This window comes from Ovis aries, chromosome 13, assembly GCF_016772045.2.
Source record: "Ovis aries strain OAR_USU_Benz2616 breed Rambouillet chromosome 13, ARS-UI_Ramb_v3.0, whole genome shotgun sequence".
Lineage (NCBI taxonomy): Eukaryota > Metazoa > Chordata > Mammalia > Artiodactyla > Bovidae > Ovis > Ovis aries.
Genome location: NC_056066.1, coordinates 29553352 through 29579969, shown reverse-complemented (window position 1 = coordinate 29579969; position 26618 = coordinate 29553352). Strand labels below are relative to the sequence as shown.

The window sequence follows — 26618 nt, the reverse complement described above, 5'->3', positions numbered from 1 at the left end:
GAGTGTTCTGCTTATGTTTTCCTCTAAGAGTTTTATAGTTTCTGGTCTTATGTTTAGGTCTTTAAATTCATTTTGAGCTTATTTTGTAAATGCTGTTAGAAAGTTGTTCTAATTTCATTCTATTACACATAGTTGACAAGTTTTCCCAGCACCACTTGTTGAAGAGACTGTCCTTTCTCCATTGTATATCTTTGCCTCTTTGTCAAAGATAAGGTGAACACCTTATAGGTGCGTGGATTTATCTCCAGGCTTTCTATTTTGTTTCATTGATCTATGTTTCTGTTTTTGTGCCGGTACCATACTCATGTATGTAAAAAATCATCACAATATTATAATTATCCTATTTAAATAAATATATAAAAATATATAACTACTGATTGCATGGTTCTCTGAGTTCACTGATAATTTTTAAAGATTTCTCACTCCCAGATAGAGATCTTTGGCTTTAAAAAGCTGTGACTTTATGATTCTCTTCTCTGTAGTTCCAAGTGATAATACATGTCTAATTTATTGAGGAAAAATGATATTAAGCTGATCTGAAAATATATATTTGGGGGGAATTTTTTTACTGTTGGCTCTAATTTACTTACAAAATAAAGCAGTAACTTTGGTTTTTAGAATTTGTTTAAAGCTCTTTGAATTATGATTTAATAAGTATCTAAAAGGAAATGCTTTGCTTTATTTGACGTAAAACAGGTATCAAATATAGATAACCCTCTTTAGTTACAAATACAGCATTTACAGTATCTCTGTAGAATTGTTATTTGCTTTAATATAGTTCTCAAATTCCAGAATTGGTTAAAAAAAAAAAAAAGCAAACTCTTTAATCATTTAGTGCCTTACAATGTATGTGAATAACTATTGAAAAGCTGATTCCATCTATAGCTGCTTGGGGTTAAAAAAAAAATCTTTGGATACCGTATTGATTTTAAGTCTTCAAAATTTATCTGTAACACTGTTGTGCATTTATTCAATATTTGTAGAAGTCTTCAGAATCATTGAAAATATAAATGACACACCGTGTTCATAATAAAAATGTTTAATTTGAGGGCATGCTTGCAATTTCAAAATTGTGAGATAGGAAATAGAATACTACAAAGTCCCTTTTCAGTTTTAATAAAGAATTAAATTCTACCCTATGTGACAATTATTAGAACACCAAATTGCTATGAACAGAAGTATAGTTTTGAATATTCAGGAATCATATGTGTACATGTTAAATCTGGGTCAAAGCCCGAATATTGCCATATCACTGTGCTTCACATCTGTGTGAAACTGAGCTGGTATAAAAAAGATAACTTTTTAGGACAGAAAGCAGGCAAGCACTGGAAAGAATCTTCATGGCATTGAAATATTCTATGGTGATGTGGAAAGTGAGGCGAATTGGCTTATACTGAGTCACAGAGGTAGTGCTTTCCCTGTTCAAACTCCTTAGCATTCCACATTATGTTAAATGTCTTAACCATATACCTTCTCAGATCACTAATAGGGCCCTAAGTTAAGAAACTTAGATGAGTCAGAGTTTTTCAGTATTGGCCAAGACATTACAATCTAGAAGGAGACAAAAAACAAACAAACAAACAAACAAACCAAACTTAAGTTTTTGAGCAAAGATGATTTATATTCTCAAGTAAGAAGAGTGCTACTTTGTAAACTAATCTTTACTAGAAGTCGTTACACATTAGACTGATTACCAAGGATGTGTTTGGAATTGTGAAAAGACTTTAAAATTGGGATCTGCTTTCCATTTTCCGGCATTGTTTCAAGTGTGATGTCATCAAATTTGGAGAGGAGCTAGTGGTTCCATTATTCTAGAAAAATATGTATTTCTGTATCCTTAGAAGTGATTCTTGAATATTCAGAAAAGAACACACTTATGTAGGATTCAAACTAGCGAAACAGAAGTCAAAAAGGTGCACGTGTTTTTATTGCTTCTCTTGTTCCTAGCAGTGTTCTCTGCTTAAAGAAGATTTCATATATCATCTTTTATATCTGATAATCTTTCCAAATAGCATGCTGTTGTTATAATCCAAGCTTCTGAAGAAGCAACCAGAGGATTTCACTCAAGAATCGTATTTTTCTTACCATTATTTAATTTTTGTTTTGTCGTGAATAAAAATCATTAAATGAAAAATAAGCCCATTGCGATAAGGGGGCATCAGCCCAAATGTAAGTCATTGTTTAAAAAAAAATCATCAGATACACCCTCACTGAGAAACCAAGGGAATCCACAAAACAGAGGTTTATAAACTCGTCATCATCTTTTGATTTGAAAAGAGTTTTCTTCAAGTAATAATTAGACAAAGAAAGGACCTAGTTCTTATTTTAAGACATTGCACTAATTCATTCACTGTTTAAATGGTCATTTGCTTTTATGCAGGTCCAATTTAAAGAAAAAAAAAAGAAAATATGAGTTCTTTACCTTTCGTAAATATTTACTTTTGTCAGGCTGCTTTTATTTGATTTAATATCCTGTGGGACAAAATCTCATTCTTTTGTATATGTTTAATTTGTTCCAATTCTATGGTGTATTAATTTTGAGAAATTGACTTAGGAAGTTTAATTAATTCTGACTACCAAGGTACTGATTAGCATACTGGAGGCCAATTAAGTCATCTAATAATTTAGTATTGTTTGTTACAGATTTAGGTCCATTCAACAAGCCAAATCAAAGCATAGTATGTGGAATCTACATAAAAAAAAATATTTATTGTCTTTGATGTTTCACAGGCTTGTGCTCCATTATATCACTGGAGGACTCTTAAACCAGCACCAGAAAAGGACCCAGTTGGCACTTGCTATGTAGCAATTCAGAATTTCAGTGCGTATGCTGAGTACTCTCCTTGTCGGAACAGTAAGTTATTTTTATTCTTGAAACTGAACTTAGCTCACTAGTTTTTCTGCAGTAGCCCATGCAGATGATCCCCAAACACCATTGCTAAGGAAAAAAGCAATGGCGTAAAAGACTGACAGTCTCACAGGAGGCCTAGCTGTGACATGGGAACCAGGACATGGAATTCTGCTGATCCTCTTCTGTATTTTAGAAGAATTCGGCAGTCAAATTGATTGGCTCCTTATTGTAGGCCTTAAGCTCTCCAACTTTACTCAAAACTCACTCTGCATTTGAAAAATGCTAACGGTCCACTTGTTAATTGCAGGAAAGGTGTTAGTTAGCATGGTTGTACCTAGAGGCACCTGAGCAGGTCTCCATCCGGCCTGGTTCTCACTGGCTATTGTGTTCTTTGGCATCTGTGTACTCAGGTTGTCAGCATGATATACCTTCCTTCTTTATGTGTTTAATCCCATTTTTCAAAATATTCTGTACATTTGGAGTCCATGTCTCATCTGGCAGTTCTGGGAATCTTCTGGTGAAGTATCCTTTAAAGCAAGCCTGTAAGCGCCATCTTTGGAGCACCACTGTTCAACCCTTTCCTTTGGGAATATCACACAAGGACCTTGGGACAGCACTCTGGATTCATGGATCTACTCAGAGTCCTTTTGTGAATTCTTCCACTTTTCTGTCATGTAGAGCATTGGGGTTTATCAGTAAGAAACTAGTGGATTTTTATTCTTATTCTTAAGAATTCACAAGACCATGTTAGAGAAAGTAATGCCATTGAAAAGAACATTCTGATGACTGATTTCAGAATATTGATTTTAAAAAACTCAACCTAAATTAGATTCCCAAAACTATAAGTTTACCTATTTCATGTGAATATTTTTAAATTTCAAGATTAATTTAGGCCAGATAATGAGCAAACATATCAGAGATCAAACAGTGAAGTAAAGAATGGATCAGGGGCATTAGAAGGTTCTTAAAGAGGCCTCTAAAGTGTAGAAATCAAAAGGGCTGGGAATGAAATAGTTAATTCTGGGAGCTTGTGGTGAGGATTTTGGTAAGAAGAAGATTATAACTTCCTGTTTTAAAATACTGAAATAAACCAGGCACTTTCTCGCATCTTGGCAAGTGTCAGCTGAATTGAATAATCAGTCAACTCAGAATTTTTCTTTGAATGGCTTTAAAAGAGGTGTTGCTCATAGGTAATAGGCTCAATGATATCCATAGGTAATAAATTCAATGATGTCTGTGGTCTCAGTGATGAGTACTAATTAGTCTATTGTTAAGGGAATAAAGCAGAGAACAAGAGAAAGCAAATCTGTGCCTTCAAAAAACATATTCTAATCCAGAAGAGAGATAGCATATGTGTAAATAAGAAAGTTCAGGTCCAGCAATTCAACTTCTAGGTATTTATCCAAAAGAAATGAAATCACTGTCTTGAAAGGGTATCTGCCCACATGTCCATTGCAGCATTATTTACAATGGCCAAGACATGGAAACCACCAAAGTGTCCATCAGTAGATGAGTGGATAAAGGAAATGTGGAATAGAAATGGGATATAGATATATACACAATGGAATATTATTCAGCCATAAAAAATAATGATAAAATCTTGCCATGGATGACAACATGCATGGGTATTACACTAAGTGAAATAAGTCAGATAGAGAAAGAAAAACATTCTGTATGATATCATATGCAGAATCTTTAAAAAAAAAAACACAAACTCACAAAAAGAGAGTACAGATTGGTAGTTGACAAGGTAGGGGTGTGGGCTAAATGGGTGAAGGTGGTCAAAAAGCACAAACTTCCAGTTACAAGATATATCCTGGGGATGTAACTATAGTTAGTGATCCCATATTGTACAGTTGAAAGTTGCTATGAGAGCAGATCTTAAGAGCTTTATAAAACAGTCATTATGTGGTGGTGGATGTTAACTGCATATACCATAGTAATCATTTCACAGTATATCCATATTATTGTTGTTGTACACTTTGGACTAATAAAATGTTAAATCAATTATATCTCAACAAAAAATTTTAAAAATAAATGTTTCTAATAAAACATCAGGTAGTGAAAAGTGCTACAGAAAAAATATAGCAAAGCATGAGAGTAGGGAGTGACATGCCTGGGTAGGGAGAAGAGCCTGTTTGAACAGGATGGTGGGAAGGGCTTCTCTTAGTAGTTATTACAGCTGGAAAGCAGGGGCTTTCCAAGCACAGGCAACAGTCATTAAGAGGGATATTTCGTGTCACCTTCCACTCAAGGTGTTGTGCCCCTGGGTTCAATAAGAGGTCATTGTAGTAAGTCCCCTACATATGAACCTTCAAGTTGCAAACTTCCTAAAATGTGAATGTGGGTTCGCATCTGCAGTCACGTAAGTTAGTTCACATGTCTGGCATACATTGCCCCATGCATGCATGCTCTCCAATGGCTGTGCTTTTGTGTACTTTACTGAAAAGTACAGTACAGTAGTACGGTACCTTTATTTCAAGCCCAGGATATCTGGAAGCAAGTGTAAAAGCAGTGATGATGTAGCTGGTACTACGGTATTGTTAGATTAAAAATGTTTGATTTTTTGTCTTTTTTTTTTTTTAACGTGTTATTTGTGTGAAAAGTTTTATAAACCTATGACAGTGCAGTGTTATATAGCCGACTGTCTTAGTTCAGTATCTAGGCTATCTTTGTTGGATTTACATCTTATAAACAAATTGGGCTTACCAACACTGAGAACTGAACTTGTTGGATGTCGGGGACTTACTGTATTATTATGCTTATGATGAAAGTCAGGTAGAGCAATAAATAATTTCTGAATTTATTCATACAACTAATGATAGAGCTTAGATTCAAACCTGAACTTGTTTCATCGATTTTTACACCTATCCATATCATATTTCTCATGATTTACTAAAAATACCTCCCATAGCAGTAAACTATTATGGCTGAAATGACAAGTCCACGCTTTGCATGCCTCCTGCCTCGATGATATATCTTATTCCAACCACCATCAGGGATGACTGTTTAGGAAACTTGTTACTGCTTCTTGTTTTGCCTTTTATCTGACTGCCCATGTGATGGGAGAGCTCAGATTAAAATACTGCACAAGGCATCTAAACTTGTGGGATAAGAGTTTCAGGGGGAGTTTGAATTATTATCTAAAAATTTAAATTATAGTATGCTTGCATTTTGAATTACATGGGTACATTGTGTTGCCAATTGATTTAGCACTTACTTTCCTAAATCAAAGGATAGCTTGACAAAAGTAGTGGTGAAGTTTATGTTGAATTGAAGAGTAACCAAACAAATGGTCCGGAATTCTTCCCTCTCTAGCACACAACTCCAGTGTTCACATCCTCCTAATCTCTCTCTTACTGGGCGTACTTCCTCCTCAAAGGCACCCAAGCAGCCCACTTCCTGTGTTCTCTGAGGAGTTCACAGTTCATTAACACAAAGCAGCTTGTTCATGAGCGTGTGGTCAGTATCACAGAACAGAAATATTACTTTCAAAAGCGGATTCTAAGAAGCCGCTCATGTTCATTTCACACCACAAAGCCCCGCTACTGACACTTTGAGAGTTTTGGGTGGTAGTCTGCTCATTCATGCTAATGACATGCCTGTCACTTTACGGTCATTCATAATTCAGGTGGCAATAGTTGGCAGACACCCTTCCAATCTCCTTGGAAAGCAAACACGTGAGAGCATCATTCCCTGAATTCCTGAGTTTACTCTGGGACATAATTGTAAAGTTCACAGAAGCTCTGAAGTTCTGGGAAGAAAGATTCCTTCAGCTCTCATAAACTATAATTCTAAGAGAAAAACTTACTTTACAAAGGAAATAACCTCCCATTTCTATCATAATCACCACTTCAGCGTTTGAAGTTAGCTATTTTCTTAATGAATTTTGTGAAAAATTATTCAATTTTTTTTAGTTTCCTGTTTTGAAGCAAAGTGATTTCAAAGAATGGTCCTGTTTCTTCCTTTCTGAATGATTTACAATATTGAAAAAATCAGAGTTGATTTTCAAAAGAATTTCTAAAAAGGTTTTTGCATTAAAATTTATTTCTTAAATATAGTCAAGATTATACATGTGTATTTACATAATCATATATCATGTATTCATCTATATTTCTGAGTACATACAAATATTTACACACATGGACTTCTAGAAGAATGGTACCTGGACATCTGAGGTTATACAGATGAGACTTTAAGGAACTCTGCAACATTCAGAATTATGAACCAGAAATATAGTTATAAAATAAAATATATTGTAAGTACTGTGCAGTAAACATCTGTTATGAGGATAGATCTGCTAACTGTTTTCACCAGAAAAAACAAACAAAAAAGCAATAGCTGTTTTGCAGGAGGTGCACAGGAAACTTTTGGAGGTAATGAATATGTTTATTCCCTTGATGGTGGTCGTGGTATCGTACTATCAGGCATATGCCTAAACTCATCAAAATGTACACATTAAGATGTGCATTTTTGTATATTAAATATACCTTAGCAAAGCTAGAAAAATAGAACTTAGCCTAAAAGAGCCCACAAAACATCAATTGACATTTGAATTAAAAACAGATCACACACAAAAAAAGCAAAATAGAGTATATGAGGTAAAAAGTATTTTAAAATATAAAGGGAGCATCTGGAAAGAATGGCTGATGACAGTGCTAAAATTAGCTAAGAACTAACCAAAGAAAAGAAAAAACAGAAGACATTCTAGGAAAAGCTGCAAAGGCCAGATCCATTTCAGAAATCGTCTGCAACAAGCACATGTCCAGCCTATAAATTCTTCCTGTGATGATATGCATTTCCTTTCCTGCCCTCTTATTTTAGTTTCCATTCAGGAGTATCCTTGATAAGAAAGGGGTAATTATTTTCATGTTTAAATCTAACAGTATAATAACTGAGATTCCTTCCACTGAACTGTATTTTGGTTTTAATTTAAGTGCTTGAGAAATTGTAGATGGTCTTTTAAAGTGCAACTGACAAGTAGTACATTCTTCATTCTGATGTCCCAGGATTCTAATATGCTGGGAATCCACATGTTGACGGGCTTATGGTTTAAAAAGCTGTGTAATAAAATCCAATTGGACATACACTTAGTGAATTGCACTGCAGAGAGTATAAAACAAGCCATTTCTAGAGAGTGTTCTCTTTTGTAAACACTAGTGTCCCTGTGAGATGCCTTGTGATCAGAAATGCAATGTCCAAATTTACCTAACGATAAGAGAATAATTTGAAGTTAATTTTGTATGAGAGATCATGAAAATTAAAACTCTCATCGGTGCTCCCAGCAGAAACTGGCTCCACACACGTGAGCCAGTTTAGCTCTCTTTTTCTTGTAGCATTGCTTCAGTCAGAGCACATGGGTGCCCTGGAAACACGTTACTGCCATTTGCAAAACTTGGGACATAACTGAGAGATGGACATATTATTTCTTCAAATAAACATGAGTTGTAAAACCTAGTATCATAACTTCGAGGAACATTATTCCTATTGATCTTAGTATAAAATGACAGTGCCATTTGGGATAAGAAAACAGATTGAACTCTTTAAGAAATTACTTAGAATAAATTTTTAGAATAAGTAGTAGAACACACACTGATCATTTTAAATTTAGAAGTATATTAAAAATATAAAATATATTAAAATTTAATTATTAAAAATATATCTTGGCAATGATAGCATTATATGTTTGTATCTTTTGATCATTCCAGGCAATGCTGATCCTGAAGGCCAGGGTTACTGCCAAGCAGGATTTAGTCTGGATTTTTATAAGGTAAATTCTTTTGGTCTTATAGCTTCTAAAATTTATTTTACCTGTTTGATTTTTTTTTTTACCCCCTGCCTCTCATTCCCGCTTCTATCTACCCCCTATCTGCCACCATCAAGAGAACATTTAGGTATATACCTAACCTGTTTTGGCAATTTAAATTTTTTTATTTGTAAACATCTCTGCATGTGATAATCTGTTAATAGAAAAGAAATACACAGGTTGAAAAACAACAGTCTTTTTAAATGAAAATCGCAAAAACTTAGTAAAGAAATATGTTTCTAAAAAGATCACAAGAATCTATAATTTTTATCTCAGCTGTAATTGGATGATTAGATTTCACATTACTGTTGAAATTCACATATCCTTTCACAAAATTAAAAACAGAGATATCTAGTAAGAATATAGGAGGCAAAGATGCTATGGTTTTGACATCTAAACATCTAAATCTCAACATCTAAAATCTTACTTTCTTTGTCTTGTGTGTTTTTCCTCACTGAAAGTTAAGGATGTAGGATATGGAAGGTGGGGTGATAAGGAAAACAAAATTTTTATCTGGAGTTTTCACAGTCTCTCTTGGGAAAGGATGGGTTTGCAGATGTGTAGGAAAAGATAGGCATAACTGTGACCTTGAAATAAACAGGAACCAAATTTTCTTTTCATTGCTATAGTCTCGAAAGACCATGTCTACAGAACTGTGCATCATGAAACATGTAGATCTTTTGCTTACCTGAAAGTGTTAGTTGCTTCAGTGGTATCTGACTCTTGTAACCCCATGGACTGTAGCCCGCCAGACTCCTCTGTCCGTGGAATTCTCCAGGCAAGAATACTGGAGTGGGTTGTCATTTCCTTCCCCAGGGGATCTTTCCAACCCAGGGATCGTATCCAGGTCTTCCACATTGCAGGAAGATTTTTTACCATCTGAGGCACCAGGAAAGCCCTTTGCTTATCTGAGGCAGTGCCAAAAGCCTGAATATATATATTCTCAGGGGAGAAAATTTTACTTACCTAATTGAACCTAATTAAAATTATTTAATGTGATAACACATAAATAACAAAGCTATAAAAGGAAAGAAAATGACTTGCATGACTCAGATATAAGGGCCTCTTTTAAAAATTACTTTATGTATGCAAATTTTGGGGGCAATGCTTATGAACAGTCATTTCTCACCCAAATACCAACACAATATACTAACACATATATATGGAATTTAGAAAGATGGTAATGATAACCCTGTATGCGAGACAGCAAAGAGACACAGATGTATAGAACAGACTTTTGGACTCTGTGGGAGAGGGAGAGGGTGGGATGATTTGGGAGAATGGCATTGAAAAATGTATACTATCATGTAAGAAACGAATCGCCAGTCTAGGTTCGATACAGGATACAGGATGCTTGGGACTGGTGCACTGGGATGACCCAGAGAGACGATATGAGGAGGGAGGTGAGAGGGGGATTCAGGATTGGGAACTCATGTACACCTGTGGCGGATTCATGTCAATGTATGGCAAAACCAATACAGTATCGTAAAGTAAAAAAATAAAAATAAAATAAAATGACTTGCTTAAAAAAAAATCTCAGTTTTTCAATTGTTATTGCTGTTTCTGTTTTGTAGAATGGAGACCTTATAGTTGGAGGCCCTGGAAGTTTTTATTGGCAAGGTATGTCCTGTTAGCAGAGAAGAAATCCCCTTGGTTGTTTCTAACAAGGAGATGAAACAGAAATAACATCAAGTGCTGACTTTTTATTATGTTAATTTTATCTCCAAATTGTTAGTTTCTCCAGTGAAGGAAGCATCATTTCAGTTTACGTTGATACTCTGTGATATAAATGATACTTTACAATACTGTGACAACTACATTCCTTTATTCAATAAATGCATATTGAGGCCATGCCAGACTTTGTGCTGGATGCTGAGGATATAGTAATGAGTAGGAACTTGCAGAGGTTACCATCTGGAACTTTTCGGCCAGCCTAATGCTTGAGAAACTCCAGGCACGATACTAGCAAGGAAAGGTATGTCAAGACAGGGCTGTGAGAGCATAGGAGGCTTCTCTGGGGTGGTCCCATGCAGGGGTGTCATGTGTTCTGAATGCTGGCTGACAGATGAAATATAACCTGTGCTCTGCAGCGAAAGCACCAAGTCCTAACCACTGGACCACCAGAAAAGTCCCACAAATATGTTTCGGTCTTTTGTAACTGAATAGGTGTAGGTGAATCCTAGTCCCTGAGATGGAGAACACTGGAAGACGAAAGACGATGGGGTGGGAGGGGGCTGGGGAAGGCAGATGATAAGTTTGCTTTTGGTTATGTTGAACATGAACATGTCTGAGATGTCCAAGACTTTTCATATAAGTATTTAGATATGTGAGCGTAAACTCAGAGACGATATCTAGGCTAAAATAAGAACTAGCATACTGGTGATAACTGAAGCCAGGAATGTGAATGGGATGCCTAAAGAGAGATCACAGAGAATACAGACAATTTGGCTGTCAAGTTTAGCATAAAGATAGAGTAGAATATGAGAGAGATGAATAGTTGAGTGAAGTGGTTTTTGTTTTTAATGGAAGACACCTGATCGTGTTTAAAATGCCAATGTGAAAGATACAGGTGAGATCGATTTATGGTAAAATTTTACATGAAATTACTGTACTGTTTAGCTTAATTCATAAGTATACAGATATAAACATCAAAGAATTAACCTTTGACTCCTTTAAACATTATTTTGTAAACTGGAAAGTAATATATTTTGTGTAGGGGTTGAATAAAACGTGTGTCTTTGAAAAGATTTTGTTCTAAATCACTTGATTAATTTCACATAATTCTTTCTTTACGTTGAAAAAAGGGTATTATACCAATGACAGACTGAAAATCAGCCCTATCAAGGGCACAGGGATTTGTCTGAGACAGATACTTTAAATTTTTACTCAGTCTTAAGATTATATCTATAGAAGCAACTAAAGGAAATAAGCAAAGACAGTGTGTTCATGGAAAGAGGGAGAGGGTATTCAACTTTTACCCACAGAAAATTGGCACATTGTACAGACATTGTTCAGAAACGCATGTGTAAATACAATCATCTTAATATAAGAGCAGTCATTTCAGTCACGGCCACTTGGAGATAGTTATGGCCTGGTTTAACAGTTTTATTCTTTTGGAACTTCAAACAGAAAAACTGTGGGAATGGGTGAATTCCCAAGGAATAATTTGGCTTTAAATTCAATATTCAGTGTTAGTCTCTTGAAAGCAGTCCTCCAGTTTTCTCCCAAAGAACATGAGATCACACTTTTTCCTTAGATGTCCATAATACATATGGGAATGCATAAAAGTTTTAGTGGAACATTGCTGGCCATCTTTTTGATTCATGTCTATCTCAATACAATCATGTTTCAAGACTTCTGATAGTGACTTTATTTGGGGAGATTAGCCAGTGGTCTTATCATATCAATGTTGGCAGCCATGGATTCTCTTTTTGCTAAAACTCTGTATTTACTGGGCCTCGCTGCTTTCCATTGTCTTACTTTTATGTTTTGTGCATATATTTTAGCATAAAGTGTGAATGACTTAGAGATTATGTAATTTCTTACTTTAGCTTAAGTTGATATGTTTTATAGTCTATTAACTTAGTAAGTGATTTAGAGCTAATACATCTGTACTCTGAGAGAACACAAAAAGTATTACAGGAAGGCCAAAAAGGACCTTGTTTGTAATGCAGAATATTCCAACAGCAAAACCCCATGACCTTAGGGAATGTACTCAAACTCTTTCCAGAGGTCCCCAACATTTTTCACGCCAAGGACCGGTTTCATAGAAGATAATTTTTCCACAGACTGGGGGTGGGGGATGGTTTCAGGATGATTCAAGCACAATCGAGTTCACACTCTTATGAGAATCTGATGCCGCCACTGATCTGACGGGAGGCAGAGCTCAGTTGGTAATGTGAGCTATGGAGAGCAGCTATCAATACAGATGAAGCTTCACTTGATATCCTGCCTCTTACCTCAGGCTCAGAGACCCCTACTTTAGGTCACAGTTTCCCCATCTGTAACAAGATATATTTTGGCTAGATGATCTCAAAGCTAGAGGGTGTTTCCTATAGCTAGAATAGTCGAGAATAAAAATTTAGTCAAGTAAATTTTGCCTACAGGTGTCTTCACTCTTAGATATGTTTATTATTTGGATGTGGAAGGAGTATGTAAAGGCAGGAGAAAACAGATACAATTAAAGGGTACAGGATTAACAGATGCAGACTACTATATGTGAAAAAAATAAGTAGCAAGGATATACTGGATAGCACAGGGAATTACACCCATTATCTTGTACTGATCTCTGAAATATTGAATCACTATGCTGCATGCCTGTAACTAACATAGTATTGTAAATCAACTATATTTTGATAGAAAGAAGGGGAAGGTGAGACGAATCAGGAGATTAGGGTTGACATACATACCCTGCCATGTGTCAAACAGATAGCTAGTGGGAAGCTGCTGGGTAGCACAAGAAGCTCAGCTCAGTGCTGTGATGACCTAGACGGGTGGGATGGCGGGGGTGGGGTGGGAAGGAGGTCCTAGAGGGGAGGGGATATTTGTATACACATAGCTGATTCACTTCATTGTATAGCAGAAACTAATACAACATTGAAAGCAATTATGCTCCAAGAAGAAAACAGAAAAAACACGTTATATAAAAAAATTACATAGTTCATCTTTGGTTCTTCTGTCAGCATGGAAAGCTCTAAGCAACTGTTAGTGACTTTACCTTGCAATTCTAGTCAAGGCAGGGAAATTCACTGTCAAAATTGCAGAGCAATCTCATGATCATTTTCAAGAGCATGAATGTTGTTCAAATGCCTTGTGTCTGCATGGGGAGGGTCTGACTCACGCATTCATTCAGTTAACCTATTAATCTGTTTGACCACAGGTCAGGTGATCACAGCCAGTATTGCAGATATCATTGCAAACTATTCATTCAAGGATATCCTAAGGAAATTGGCTGGAGAAAAGCAGACAGAAGTGGCTCCAGCTTCCTACGATGACAGTTACCTTGGTGAGATGCATTGCTTGAGATATTTGTGATTTCTCAAAAGAAAAGTATATGAAATGTTGAGGCAAACTTTATCCCTCACTTAGCTGATAATATATGGCACCTTACGGAAGTTTTCTTAATAGCTTGATGTGGACTCTTAACTTTCTTGTCTTCTGATTCAGCTGTTCTATATAATCGACATAGTTTGATAGCTATTTTATAGGCTCCCTGACAGTCTATTGCACATAAAATATTTTGCCAATTGTAGATATTGTGTATCAGTGAGGATGCCCTGTGCCACCTGGACAAAATGATGCTAGTCTTTTCCAGTTTCTAGAAAGAACAAAAAACTTTCCAGTTGCTGAAATGTTCTCAAAATGTGCAGCCACCCAATGCCATTTCATCACTATTGTCTCTTTGGTATTGTATTGGCATTTTGATTCCTTAATGAACTTTAAAAAAGTGTAGTTCTCTTTTATCACCTTACCTCATTTTAGAGCCAAGTAAAATTCGTGGGGAATTATCATTGAAGGTTCAAGTACAAATTGACATCTGCTATGGGCACTTGTCATCTACCTCTGCAAGGCTTAAACCATGTGCTGCTGCAGTTGCTGACCTTCAACATGCCCCTGAAAGGAGTTCAGGGTGGAGAGCAGAAATGCGGCGCTCTATACTCTGGGAAAACTGGCAGAACAAGTCTTCAGATAATTAGATACTCTCAGGAGATGATTTTATGAGCCCCAGTTCCTGTATCTCCTCATATCTAGAAAAGCATGAAATTCCTTCATGGTGATGACTGCTCCTTTTGACTAGCAGAAACTTTCAGTGAAAAATTATGTGCTTGAGTGCATATACTCCCCCTTCACCAAAATCACATATATACTTACCTTCCTTCCTAGCTCTTTGGAGCAGTTGCTTAGAGCTATCTGAAATGCTGTCTCCTGAGCTATAGTCCTCATTTTGCCCCCAATAAAATTTAATTTGCAACTCTCACATTGTGCATTTTTCTTAGGTCAGCAAAGGTATAAGAAGTAGGCCTTGTTGGTGATCAGAAATAGCAAAACCTGAGCGTAAGAGTTAGCCTTTTAGAGTAATGATATCTGATTATGATGAATCAGCAGCTCTTGAAAGGCAAAGACCACAATTCACATGTAAAGATGGGCAATGGAGCATTCCTGCTTCTCAAAGGGACCTCAAAATCCAATCATGTAGCCACACTCAGAAGGCGCAGATCTATTATACTTCTAAGATTTAGTGTACGTCTTGGCTTGATTGGTTTTCCTCTTTATAGAATTCTAGACTTTTATATTACAGTATTTGTCAGGATTTCTGCACCGACTAGTGCTATGATAGTTCCTTCATGTTTCTAGATTATGGATTATTTGTAAAGGCATCAAACATCTGATTCTCTTGTCTCTTTTCTTTAAAACAGGATATTCAGTTGCTGCTGGGGAATTTACTGGGGACTCTCAGCAAGGTGAGAGACATGGTTGAAATCAAGCCATCTATAAAACATGGGAAAAGTAGAGTGATCTGAAAAAGCTCTTTTAGGAATGCGATTTTTAAATGATTCTGAAACTTTTAATCAATATTACATTTGAATAGTCTTATAGCATTGTAGCCATATGAGGCTGCAAGCTCCAAAGTTCCTAGTATGATGGTTGATTTCTATTTTTTTCCCCAAACTTATTTATTTTTTATTGAAGGAAAATTACTTCACAATACATTTCTGTTTTTTTAACGAAATTCTGAATGTTTATGGGATGTGAGAAGCAGTGGTTGCCATGTATCTCAGATGGCATAATGCCCCTTCATTTTTATTATTTGACAAGTCCGATCCTGAAATAAGTCAACTCCATTTTCTCTGACCATGGTGTCTTTAGGTGCCCATAGTAAACATCCATACATGTATCTATACTTGTACCCATGAAGCTGGAATGTAGTGTAAGACCTAGAGTCTCTACGCAAAACTTAACATCGCTATTTGAATGGCTTTTGCAAACTTAATGTGCTTATACCTGAACTCCTGATCATTCCATTTAAACGTGCTCTCCCTTCCATCAGCTCCATCTCAGTAAGTGACAATGCCATCTGCCAACCTGCTCAAGCAGAATACCTTGCAAGTCAGCCTTGGATTGTGCTCTTTCCTCCACTCCCCACCCTTATCCAATCCATGAGCCAATTCTGCTAACTAAACTCAAAGGACAGCCAGAATCTGACTCTTACTTCCTCCACAGCTACCACTCTCAGGTCTCCATCAGCACATTTGCAGTAGCTTCCTAACTGGTCTCCCTGCTCTCATCTTTGCCCTCCTGTAGTCTAGATCCAGTAGGCAACTGGTCCTTTAGGAACAGAAGTCACATTGTGTTACTTCTTTGCTGAATGATTCCCCAATTCACTCAGTGTAAATCCTGAGTCTTCACAATGACCTAAGAGACTCTGTTCATGAGAGCCCATTTACTTTAACCTCATCTCCTTACCCTTTACTCCTCACCCCAGCCATCCTTCCCTCCTTGCTGTTCTTGGAACTCTCCAGACACACGTCTACCTCAGGACCTTTGCATGTGATGCTCCTTCTGATTAGAACGTATATCTCCCAGATCTCCATAATATTTACTCCCTCACTTTCTTCAGTTTTCACTAACCTGTCATCTTCTTGCCAAGACCTCCCCAACCACCAGGTAAATCCTAATTCCTTCTTCCTCCTAATTTGAACATCCCCAGTACCATTTTACCTGCTTAGTTCTTCTGCTCTACACTCATCCCCTTCTAACACGACATTAATGGACTCTACTTTTCAAATTAACTGCCTCTTTCAGCTCAAGTATAAACTTTATGAGAGTAGAGAATTTTGTCTTCATTCCCTGCTGTAGCCTATGATTGCTTGTCAATGTTGATTGAATGACTGAATTTACTGATACTACTTAAAAGTCCAGCATCTAAACCCAAATGAATCTTCTCTGATTATTAACACTCCAAGAGCATGAATGCCCAGCTCTGCTGGAGTTTAGTATATGAGGTAGAATTAATGCTAGAATTTGTGCTATACATTTAGGAGCAGGTTTGAGGAAAGGGAAATTTGAATGGAAGGGGACTTTTTTTTTCCAGGCTCCCTTCCTTTAAATTAAACTAACGTTTTAACCCCAAATGAATCAAAGGATAGTTTAGATTTACAGAACTGAGAACTGGAAAGATCTTTGATAATCAATGAGTTCCAACTCCTGTCTTTTGCAGGTGACTGGAAAAAGTTAGGTTCAAGGATTGATCCTGGGTTTATGGAAGACCCAAGGACTAAAACCATTGCTTTCAGAATCTAGAGCCATATCATTGTGCATTGGAACATTCGGTCCCCTTTCCACCAGAGTTGCTGCTTCGATCTCTATTATCAAAGCTTCCTTCTTTGCATACTCTTGGCTATGAGGATGCCCTAGAATTCTGTTCCAGGGTGGCCAGGCTCAATCATTTATTATATGTGGTTTTTCCTTAGGTAACTGAAATTGCTTGAACACTGTCCCTTTGTGGGACAGGAGATGTTATTTTGTACACTAGCACAGGAGACTAGTTCAGAAGACAGTGAAAGCTGGAGAAACCAGAGCGAGAGGTTTAATTGACAAATCACACACAGATCTGAGAAGGCAGGCTTATGTTCTAGAGGCTGAAACGCATGGAGGCTCTGGTGGAGACAGGTGATTCTCAAAGTACAACGTTGAGTCCTGTTTTCTTTTTCTGTAGCAAAGGCAAAATCCAATGCAAAACTGTAACTTCAAACTTTCAACTGTCCACGTGATCCATGATAATTACTTATTTAAAAAGTACCAGCTTTAGCTGATTTGTTGACTACCTTTAAAGTAGACTGTGTAATTTACCTTCTAAATGACTTTTCATCACAGAATTGGTTGCTGGAGTTCCAAGAGGCGCACAGAATTTTGGATATGTGAGTACTAAAAATGTGTTATAGGATATTTTGCATATGTGCAAAGAATCATTTTTTAAAAATGATGTTAAAGATTTAAATCTTTGAAATCTTTCAAAGTGCCCTTAAAGATCCACACTTGTTTGCTTATGAAAAGGGAGGCTAGATTCTTTTCTGACCCATGTATAGGATCAACTCCATTATTTGTGGGACCCAGTATGAAGTGAAAATGCCTGGCCCCTTGTTTGAAATTCTTAAGGATTTCAGGACAGTGACAGCTGGGCTATCCAAAGGATAGGGCTCATCTGAGTGTGGGGCCCTGCCTGACTGCAGAGGTCACATACCTGTGAAGTTAGCCCTGTCCTTGTGCATAATTTGGGAGTAATTGCAGAGGATCCCATTGTTGACATAAGCATCATTTTAATATGCCTCACACAGTAAACACAAAAGGTTGATTGTTATGTCACTAGTGTATTAGATTTCAAGGGCTGTCATAAGAAATGACCCCAAATTGGGTGGCTGATAACAACATAAATTTGTTCTCTCCCAGTTCGGTTCGGTTGCTCAGTCGTGTCCAACTCTTTGCGACCCTATGAATCGCAGCACGCCAGGCCTCCCTGTCCATCACCAACTCCTGGAGTTCACTCAGACTCGCGTCCATCGAGTCCGTGATGCCATCCAGCCATCTCATCCTCTGTCATCCCCTTTGCCTCCTGCCCCCAATCCCTCCCACCATCAAAATCTTTTCCAATGAGTCAACTCTTCGCATGAGGTGGCCAAAGTATTGGAGTTTCAGCTTTAGCATCATTCCTTCCAAAGAAAACCCAGGGTTGATCTCCTTCAGAATGGACTGGTTGGATCTCCTCACAGTCCAAGGGACTCTCAAGAGTCTTCTCCAACACCACACTTCAAAAGCATCAATTCTTTGGTGCTCAGCCTTCTTCACAGTCCAACTCTCACATCCATACATGACTACTGGAAAAACCATAGCCTTAACTAGATGGACCTTAGTCGGCAGAGTAATGTCTCTGCTTTTGAATATGCTATCTAGGTTGCTCATAACATTTTTTCCAAGGAGTAAGCGTCTTTTAATTTAGGAGGTTGGAAATCTGAAATCAAGGTGTGATGGCAAGGTCATGCTCTCTCCCACACACAAGGGAGAGGACTCTTCCTGCCTCTTCCAGCTTCAAGTGGCTCTGCCTTCCCTTGGCGTGTGGCAGTTTCACCCCCATCTCTGCCCTGGCCTCCGTGTGGTCTTCCTCCATCTATGTCTGTGTGTCCTCTCCTCCTTTTATAAGGACACCTGTCATTGGACACAGCTGCTAAGTCACTTCAGTCATGTCCGACTCTGTGGGACCCCATAGACGGCAGCCCACCAGGCTCCCCAGTCCCTGGGATTCTCCAGGCAAGAACACTGGAGAGGGTTGCCATTTCCTTCTCCAATGCATGAAAGTGAAAAGTGAAAAAGTGAAGTCGCTCAGTTGTGTCCAACTCTCAGTGACCCCATGAACTGCAGCTCATCAGGCTCCTCCATCCATGGGATTTTCCAGGCAAGAGTACTGGAGTGGGTTGCCATTGGACACAGGGCCCACCCTAAATCCACTATGATTTCATTTCAAGATCCTTAACTTTACTTCTTTCATCTACAGGGACCCATAAGCTCATCTTCTGAAGTTCTGGAAAGATATGAATTTTGGAGAGCTACTATTCATACCCATTACACTAGTTGCCATAAAAATAGGAAAAGAACTTAAGTAGATCTTATGAAAAGAAAAGCATTTAAAATACTTTTTAAAAGTCTGGTCAGCCTGTAATAACTATAGATTTTAGGCTGGCTGGATAGAATTGAAAAGGAATATTTTTGCTATATGTATAACACTTTCAAATTTCTTTTTTTTTTTTTTTGCAAGAAGCCATAATCATCAATGTCCCATAATAGCATATGTAAAGAAGTGAAATTTAGACTAAATTTTTTATTAGATTAACTGACCATCAAATTAGTTGCTCTCAGCATTCTTGAATTCAAATATCATTTCTTACATCTAATTAGTGACTTGCATTCTGTCAGGAAGGATTCCAGAAACCATAAATAAAAAGTTCAATTGAATTTTTTTTAAGATCATTCTATAGGCTTACTTTTTTTTTTTACATATAGAGCTAACCATTTATGACTTTCCACAAACATTTATAAATGATTTAAGTTATACATTTAAAAGAGTTCTCTAGTTCTATGCCAAATGAAATAACCTATCTAATTTCTCTGATTTCAGGTTTCAATCATTAACTCTACAGATATGACCTTTATTCAGAATTTCACTGGTGAACAGGTAAAGACATTTTAATGTCAAATAGTGAATGTCACTCTGCACTATTATAATATTCATATTGTTCATTCATAAAATAAATATTTATCTAGTACTTACTATGTTCTAGAAACTCTTCTAAGCAGTAGGAGTGTAACCATGTATCAGACAAGATCCCGACTCTAACGCAGCACTACAGGGGAGGCAGTTGAGGAGATAACAGTTCATTAATAAACAAGTATGTGCCCATGATGATCCCAGATACTGCTAGGTGATGTAAAGGCAGAATATGCTTCCTAAAAGCTAGTGGGAAGCTGCTATATAGCACTCAGAGTTTTGTGGGGACCTAAATGGACAAGATGGGGCATGGAGTAGGAGGGTGGTCCAAGAGGGAGGGGATATATGTATACATACAGCTGATTTACCTCATCATACAACAGAGACTAACACAATATTGTAAAACAGCTATACCCTAATTAATTTTCCAAAAAGCCACTGATGGCTGAAATCTGATATCAGTCCTATTATGTTGCAGCCCTGTATGTAATCTGCCTGGTGATTAGTTCTGGGTACCTGCCTTCCCTCTGAGAAGACAAAAGCTTCTTCTGGGTTCCACATATTGGTCGGAATCAACGGGTCTGGACTGTCCTCCTGCCCTCATAGTAAATGGAACCCTCACCAACCCCAAAATATATGGAAGATGACAAAGTGTCTGATTCCGGTCCCTTCCTCCCAGGGACTAGATTTTTGCCCCTTACCCGCTGTCACTGGCTAGGGTCTTATCAATGGGTAAATTCTCTGAAAGCAGGCTGCTGGTATCCTGATGACCTGGGGTCACACTTCATTCTCCACTCTGGGTTTTCCTGGGTCTTATGACCTGTTGAAATTTGTCACATTTTTTTAAAAGGGTGAATGTGGCCCTGTTGTGTTAGGGAGGCAATTCTGAACTGAATTAGTCTCTCTAGGCCACCAACTTTCTCTCCTAACCACCAACCCAGGTTCTGGAGCTTCTAGAAGCCTCGCATTTGAATCTGGCCAAGTGACTGTCTTGGCCTGCTGGATCCCAGAAGCATCCAGGTTTAAGATCCTGAAATGCTCAGCTCTTAGCTAGACACAGAAATTTGGAATCATATATTTGTCAAGCAATTTTGATAGTTTTTTGTTAAGAATACAGAGCATTTTTGACATTTCTGCCCCAAATGGGGCTTTAGTCTATCCATGACTGTGCAGTTTTCAACAAAGCATTTAACAATGCCTCTCATGAGACTCTTGTGGTAAATACAGAGATATAAGGCTGCGATGATTGTGCAATTGGCTGAATTTATACATTTTGAACAATCAAGTGGTGATAATTAATGGTGTATGAAAATATGGCAAGACTTCTCTATTGTCTTTTTGTTTTACATTTTTATCACTAAAAACTCCTTAAACATTGTTAAATTTGGCCTTTCTGTAACTTTTCATCCTCAATACCACCTAGTTCGTCAATCTTGAACCTCAGAATTTAATACATAAATGATGAAATTCCTCTGAGTGAGGTCACAGTGCCACACAGGAATAAGAATTTCACTACATGTGTGCGGAATAAAGAAAAGATGTGGGAGAACTGAATTACTGCATGACACAGTCAAAGGAGGCATTCATTTCCTCAACAAAGAGAATTTTGCACCTGGTCCCTGGGGCTTAGTCCATAAACATACTGTAGACTGGATGGCTAAAGCAACAAACATTTATTTCTCATGGTTCTAGAGTTTGAGAAGTCTAAGATCAAAGGGTAGTCAGATTTTGTGTCTGGTGAGAGCCTGCTTCCTGGTTCACAGCCAACTTCTCACTATGTCCTCACATGGAGGAAGGGACAAGGCAGCTCTGTGGGGTTCCTTTTCTATGGACACTCATCCCATTCATGAAGGCTCCACCCTCATGACCTAATTACTCCTGAAGGCCCCAGCTCCTATAACAACTGTATATGTTTGGAATAGAGAAAAGAGGTGGCAGAATTAAATTATTGTGTTATACTTGTTAACTCATCTATTTATTTCTTTTGCAAAGAGTATCTGGCACCTACCCTGAGTTACACCTGGTCAGACAGTGCAGAAACAAGAACAACACAGGCCAAGATCTCTGCCTTCCATGGAGCACACTTTACAGTAGACTGTAGGCTGGTTAGATTTGGAGGTGATCAGAGGCTACATAAGCTAAGGTGTTGGATGGCAAATGTGGGAATGAAAAACCCTGGCAGGCAAAAACTATGGGCCAAATCTGAAAAGATTATAAATCTTGAAAGCGTAGGTTGAAAAACAAAAATATAAGAGCTAGAACGTGGAGAGATTAGGTATACTGGTCACACTCACAAACGACTTAGAAACCTTCACAGATGATAAACTCAGTTTGAATTGATACTGAGACATGGTGTAGCCACAAATGAAAACGCTTCAGTGGTACAAAGAGACCAAAGCAGAGAGTGTCTGTCCTGCTTAACCTCTGTCAGTGTGCTCATGAGGGGTCATCTTCTCTTTGGTATCACATATCTGTAAGCAAGATGGTGGGCTGCAATCATTTCCATGTGAGATTTCATATGGAAATGGAATTAGATTTATTCTGTGATGTTCAAGATTGCAGAACTAGGCAGGAGGATTGAGGACTAGATATTATAGTAGGACCAGTTTTAGCAAAAAGTGTTCTAAAAGTTGTATCTGCAAATTGAATGGATTGATTGTTGAATGTCTCCAGAGGTTGTCCGAGCAGATGTCTGGGCTGTTGTGAGGAGCATTCATTATGCGTTAGGTCAGGGGTTAAACTAAATGACTCTAAGACTCTGTCCATGTCTAAGGGTCTATGAATTTAAACGCAAAAAATGTGCTGCAATGTGGCTAATCTTTCAGGGAAAATTGAGAGATGACTTTTTGAACACAAAATATGTTATTTATGGTTTTTCTTTGCAGATGGCATCTTATTTTGGATATACAGTTGCAGTATCAGATGTTAACAATGATGGGTAAGTTTATAAGAACTTCCTCACTCACTGAATATTATAGTCATCCTTAAAGATGTTATACTTTTTTCTTCATGACATACATCCTTCTATATTTCCTCAATAAAATAGAGGCTCTCTTGTTTTGTTTTTTTGTGTTTTTTTTTAGTTCAGGGCAAGAGGATATAACTACTGAAGAACTCTCTATCATCCTTTTTAATGTCTTTGCCACATCTGCACTTCTAAGAAAACACTATTTTACTTAGTTTTATCTTTAATTTCATGAATTGAATAGTCCTTGGCCATTTGAAACCCATAGCCATTGAGGAATTTGCTCATCTCTCTTTTTAGCACATGATTTATTCATAAAATATTTGCATATAAATATTGTTTCTCCTGTTATTGCATACTAGAGACATCCATGCAGAAGGTAAAATAATAATGCTATTTTTTCAGATTATGGCAGTAAATTACAATTGAACTTGGATCAAACAGCATGATAAATTATGGTTGTGTTTAAGTCATTACTTCAAAGAAACTTATTATTAAGCATCTCTCTGATCCACTAAAAGCACCTGACAGATTGAACAAATGGTTAAATAAGAAAACCAATAAACTGAGATGAACTGATTACCCATCCAACATGTATTGTTGGAGCACCTACTATATACCAGACATAGTTCTTGGGTGCTCAGAATGTAGCGATGAATAAGAAAGAATAGGGCTCTGCTTTCATGGAGCTTACATTTTCATAAGAAGCACAGCTCTGAAAAATCTTATCTGTGTTCCCAGATCTGGGTTAAGCACTTTAGATACATCGTTGATAGACATTAGCTATGACCTCAATATAGCTAGAAATGAACTTTATCTGTTATGTGATGGTGTATGATTGGAGATAAGTTAGGTAACTTGTATCTTTTGGAAAATATCTTTTTATTATTCTTTCATTCAACATATATCTGTTGAGCATCCTTTTAACACCAGCTCTGTTCTAGCACTTAAACCTGTGTTTAAGTCTTTACTCTGTTTTGGCTTTGATGAGAATCTGTTTATTAAATGTGCATTTTATTAGTTTCCATTATTTTTATAAAGAAAGTCAGACTTCTACTTTACAAAAATATAAAATCATAATTTCAGTTATTTTCACCCGAAGAACTTTAATATTGTCCTTAATGATGCTAAAAAAAAATTGGTTATCAATGGTTTTTATTGTCATGGCCTATAAGAAAAATCAGTTTGTTGGATTATATTAAAACTAGGCATACTAGGTTGCTGTATTTCACTGTCATTAGTTTAACTCATAAATAATTTTAGAGAGTCTATAATTCCTACAATTTTTTAAATTCACAAAGCCCTTTCTAGCTTTCCCAGCATTTATCAGTGATTAAGGAATGATAAGTGAACATTATTTAGCAGAGTTCAATACTAGAATTGAAATTTAATTCTTATTCTTTACCCAATCTCTAGTTTTCCCAAATCTTTCAAGTCCTGGACCCGAGTGAATGTTGTGCAGTGACTCAGACTAGGGTTAAGAACATCATCGAGCTAATTGATCATTCACGGTTCAGAAGTTAGGACCCAGGTTCTGTGGGATTGAAGCAGACTTTCCTTTCTCCATCTGAGGGATAATTAAGTACTGGTGTATGTGAGATCACCTAGTAAACACGTCATCCTATCTATCTACTATGCAACAAAAGCAAAGTCCCTACAAATGCTTCAAAACCCACCACTGGGGAAAAAAGGTGGTGTCATTAACTAATGTAACCAAATTAATAAACTGGTGAGGATGTCCCCAGTATCTTTATTTAAAGAAACACCCAGGTATCAGAAGTGGACTTCAAAAATTTAGACTAAACAGCTGTGTGCATGCTGACTGGTCATTGATAGGGTCAAGCCTGGGACTGTTTTGAAAATACTCACAAGCTGCTGAAATTAATTTCAGTTTAGTTGTCTTAAAACAGCCAGAGCAATGAAGTCTTTCTGTGTAAACTCTGTTAGGAATTTCTGGACAAACTTAACAACAAAGGGAGATAGTATTTTCCTCTTGAACTTAAGCAGATCTGTTTTTTATTTTCTTATGGCTTTTTGACCCTTTTAGTATTTATACTATTTCAGAAATTCACAGAAATACAATTTAATCCATTGGATTGTTCTAGCCTCGGCAGATCTCAAAGGAACTAAATTTAGAGATTCTTAGCAGTTGGTTAACTTGAGAGCACTTTAGAGAAAATTTATTTGAAAGGAAGCAGCTTTGGGTAACTCTGTTTTGGTCAGATTTAGTCTAAGTGGATTCTGTCATAGAGGAGAAATCGTTATGATGTGATTAAGTAGAAAATCTAGAAAATTAAAGCATAAAGAAGCTGCAGATTAAATTGATTTCTGTAATGTAATTGATAAGCCATATTAGTTTTTGCCTGTCATAAAATAATTATATTGATTAGATATCAATTCTAATATAAAGCCTCCTAACCTGCCTTCTCTTAATAAATAACTACATTCTGAAAATCAGTCTTGGGTATTAGCATACACTAAGAACTGTTGAGAAAGAAGAAGAAATGGAAAATTTTATGGGTTAAAGTTAAATCAACATATTAAATACTATTTGGCTGTAGAAAACTTAAATTCAGATTCTTCATAATGAATATTCTCGTTGATGGGTTCCCTCATCCCCCACCTCTCTCAGTATATTTATGCTTTTCTCTTCAGAAAAAATATTTATAATGTTTTGTCTCTAACAACACATGAAAGGATGAGAACCTGTGCCTTACATTATATTATTAGAGTGGACATAATACTTTTTTAGACATAAAAAAGAGACACAAATAAATACATAGAAACTGAAAGAAAACTATGCTCAAATATTAGACAATTCAGATAAGCTGAAGTTGAGTGTATATATCCTACTTTCATACCTTAGATCTCATCCAAACCTCCAACATGACCCAAGCAGAGAAGGTGGCTTTTAGTGAAAACCTCATCATAAATAGTATTTCTTCATCATTGTTCTTTTTGAGATTAAGTAATATTATATGTATATTATATATTTTTAGAATAGTACCCAGCTGTTATACAACTGCTTTTTCAGAAGTTCAGTGAAAAGCATCCTTACTACTAAATATTGTTAAACTTTAAACTTGAATTGAGTCTATTCAAAAGAAGGATTTGAAAAATAAATTTTGAAATAGGCTAATAGCATGCATGGCCTACTGCAAGAGTTTTTCAGTGGCTTTTTGGCCTGTGGGTTCATAATTAGAAATACATTTGACATTGCAACCCAGAATGCACACACAACTGAAACAAAAGGTTTCATGGAACACGATTTACTCTATTATGTGCAATGCATTCACTCATGTTTTCTATTCTATTTCATTTTTCAAAATTGCTTGTCAAGACCATTAAATTGATTTCACAATTCACTAATGAGTTGTAAATCAAGATTTTAAAACACCAGCCTAAACAATAATATATACTGTGACAGTTAAGTAGTATTATTGCTGACATAAAATAATATTGACACTAAGTGCAAACTATTCTACAAGGCACATTGAACCAATTGAATCCAAGACAGTCATTGTCTCTCAGCTTTATGAGAACACAGTTATACATTGAGAACAAATGTCTTTCTCCTTTTTGGCGTTTAGAACATTTTAGACAACTTACACTTAAATATCTAGGGAACTGTATCTCTATGAAAATAAATCAATGTTGTCATAATCCTCCAAGAATCCAAAGATCACATGGATGTGCTAATCTTTCACAATGATAGGTCGAATAATTTTGCATTTCTAGA

The 26618-nt window shown here is 36.8% G+C and overlaps 1 protein-coding gene across 2 annotated transcripts in view; it reads left to right on the top strand.

Moving 5' to 3' along the window:
- ITGA8 (integrin subunit alpha 8) overlaps positions 1-26618 on the top strand; it is a 194916-nt gene that overhangs the window by 29460 nt on the left and 138838 nt on the right. For both annotated transcript variants that reach the window (XM_027960110.2, XM_060397387.1), the window contains exons 4-11: positions 2731-2854; positions 8560-8621; positions 10232-10277; positions 13537-13662; positions 15074-15118; positions 17532-17575; positions 19825-19881; positions 22800-22852. In XM_027960110.2, coding sequence (XP_027815911.2) covers positions 2731-2854; positions 8560-8621; positions 10232-10277; positions 13537-13662; positions 15074-15118; positions 17532-17575; positions 19825-19881; positions 22800-22852 — 557 coding nt within the window. The remainder of the gene's footprint in view (positions 1-2730; positions 2855-8559; positions 8622-10231; positions 10278-13536; positions 13663-15073; positions 15119-17531; positions 17576-19824; positions 19882-22799; positions 22853-26618) is intronic.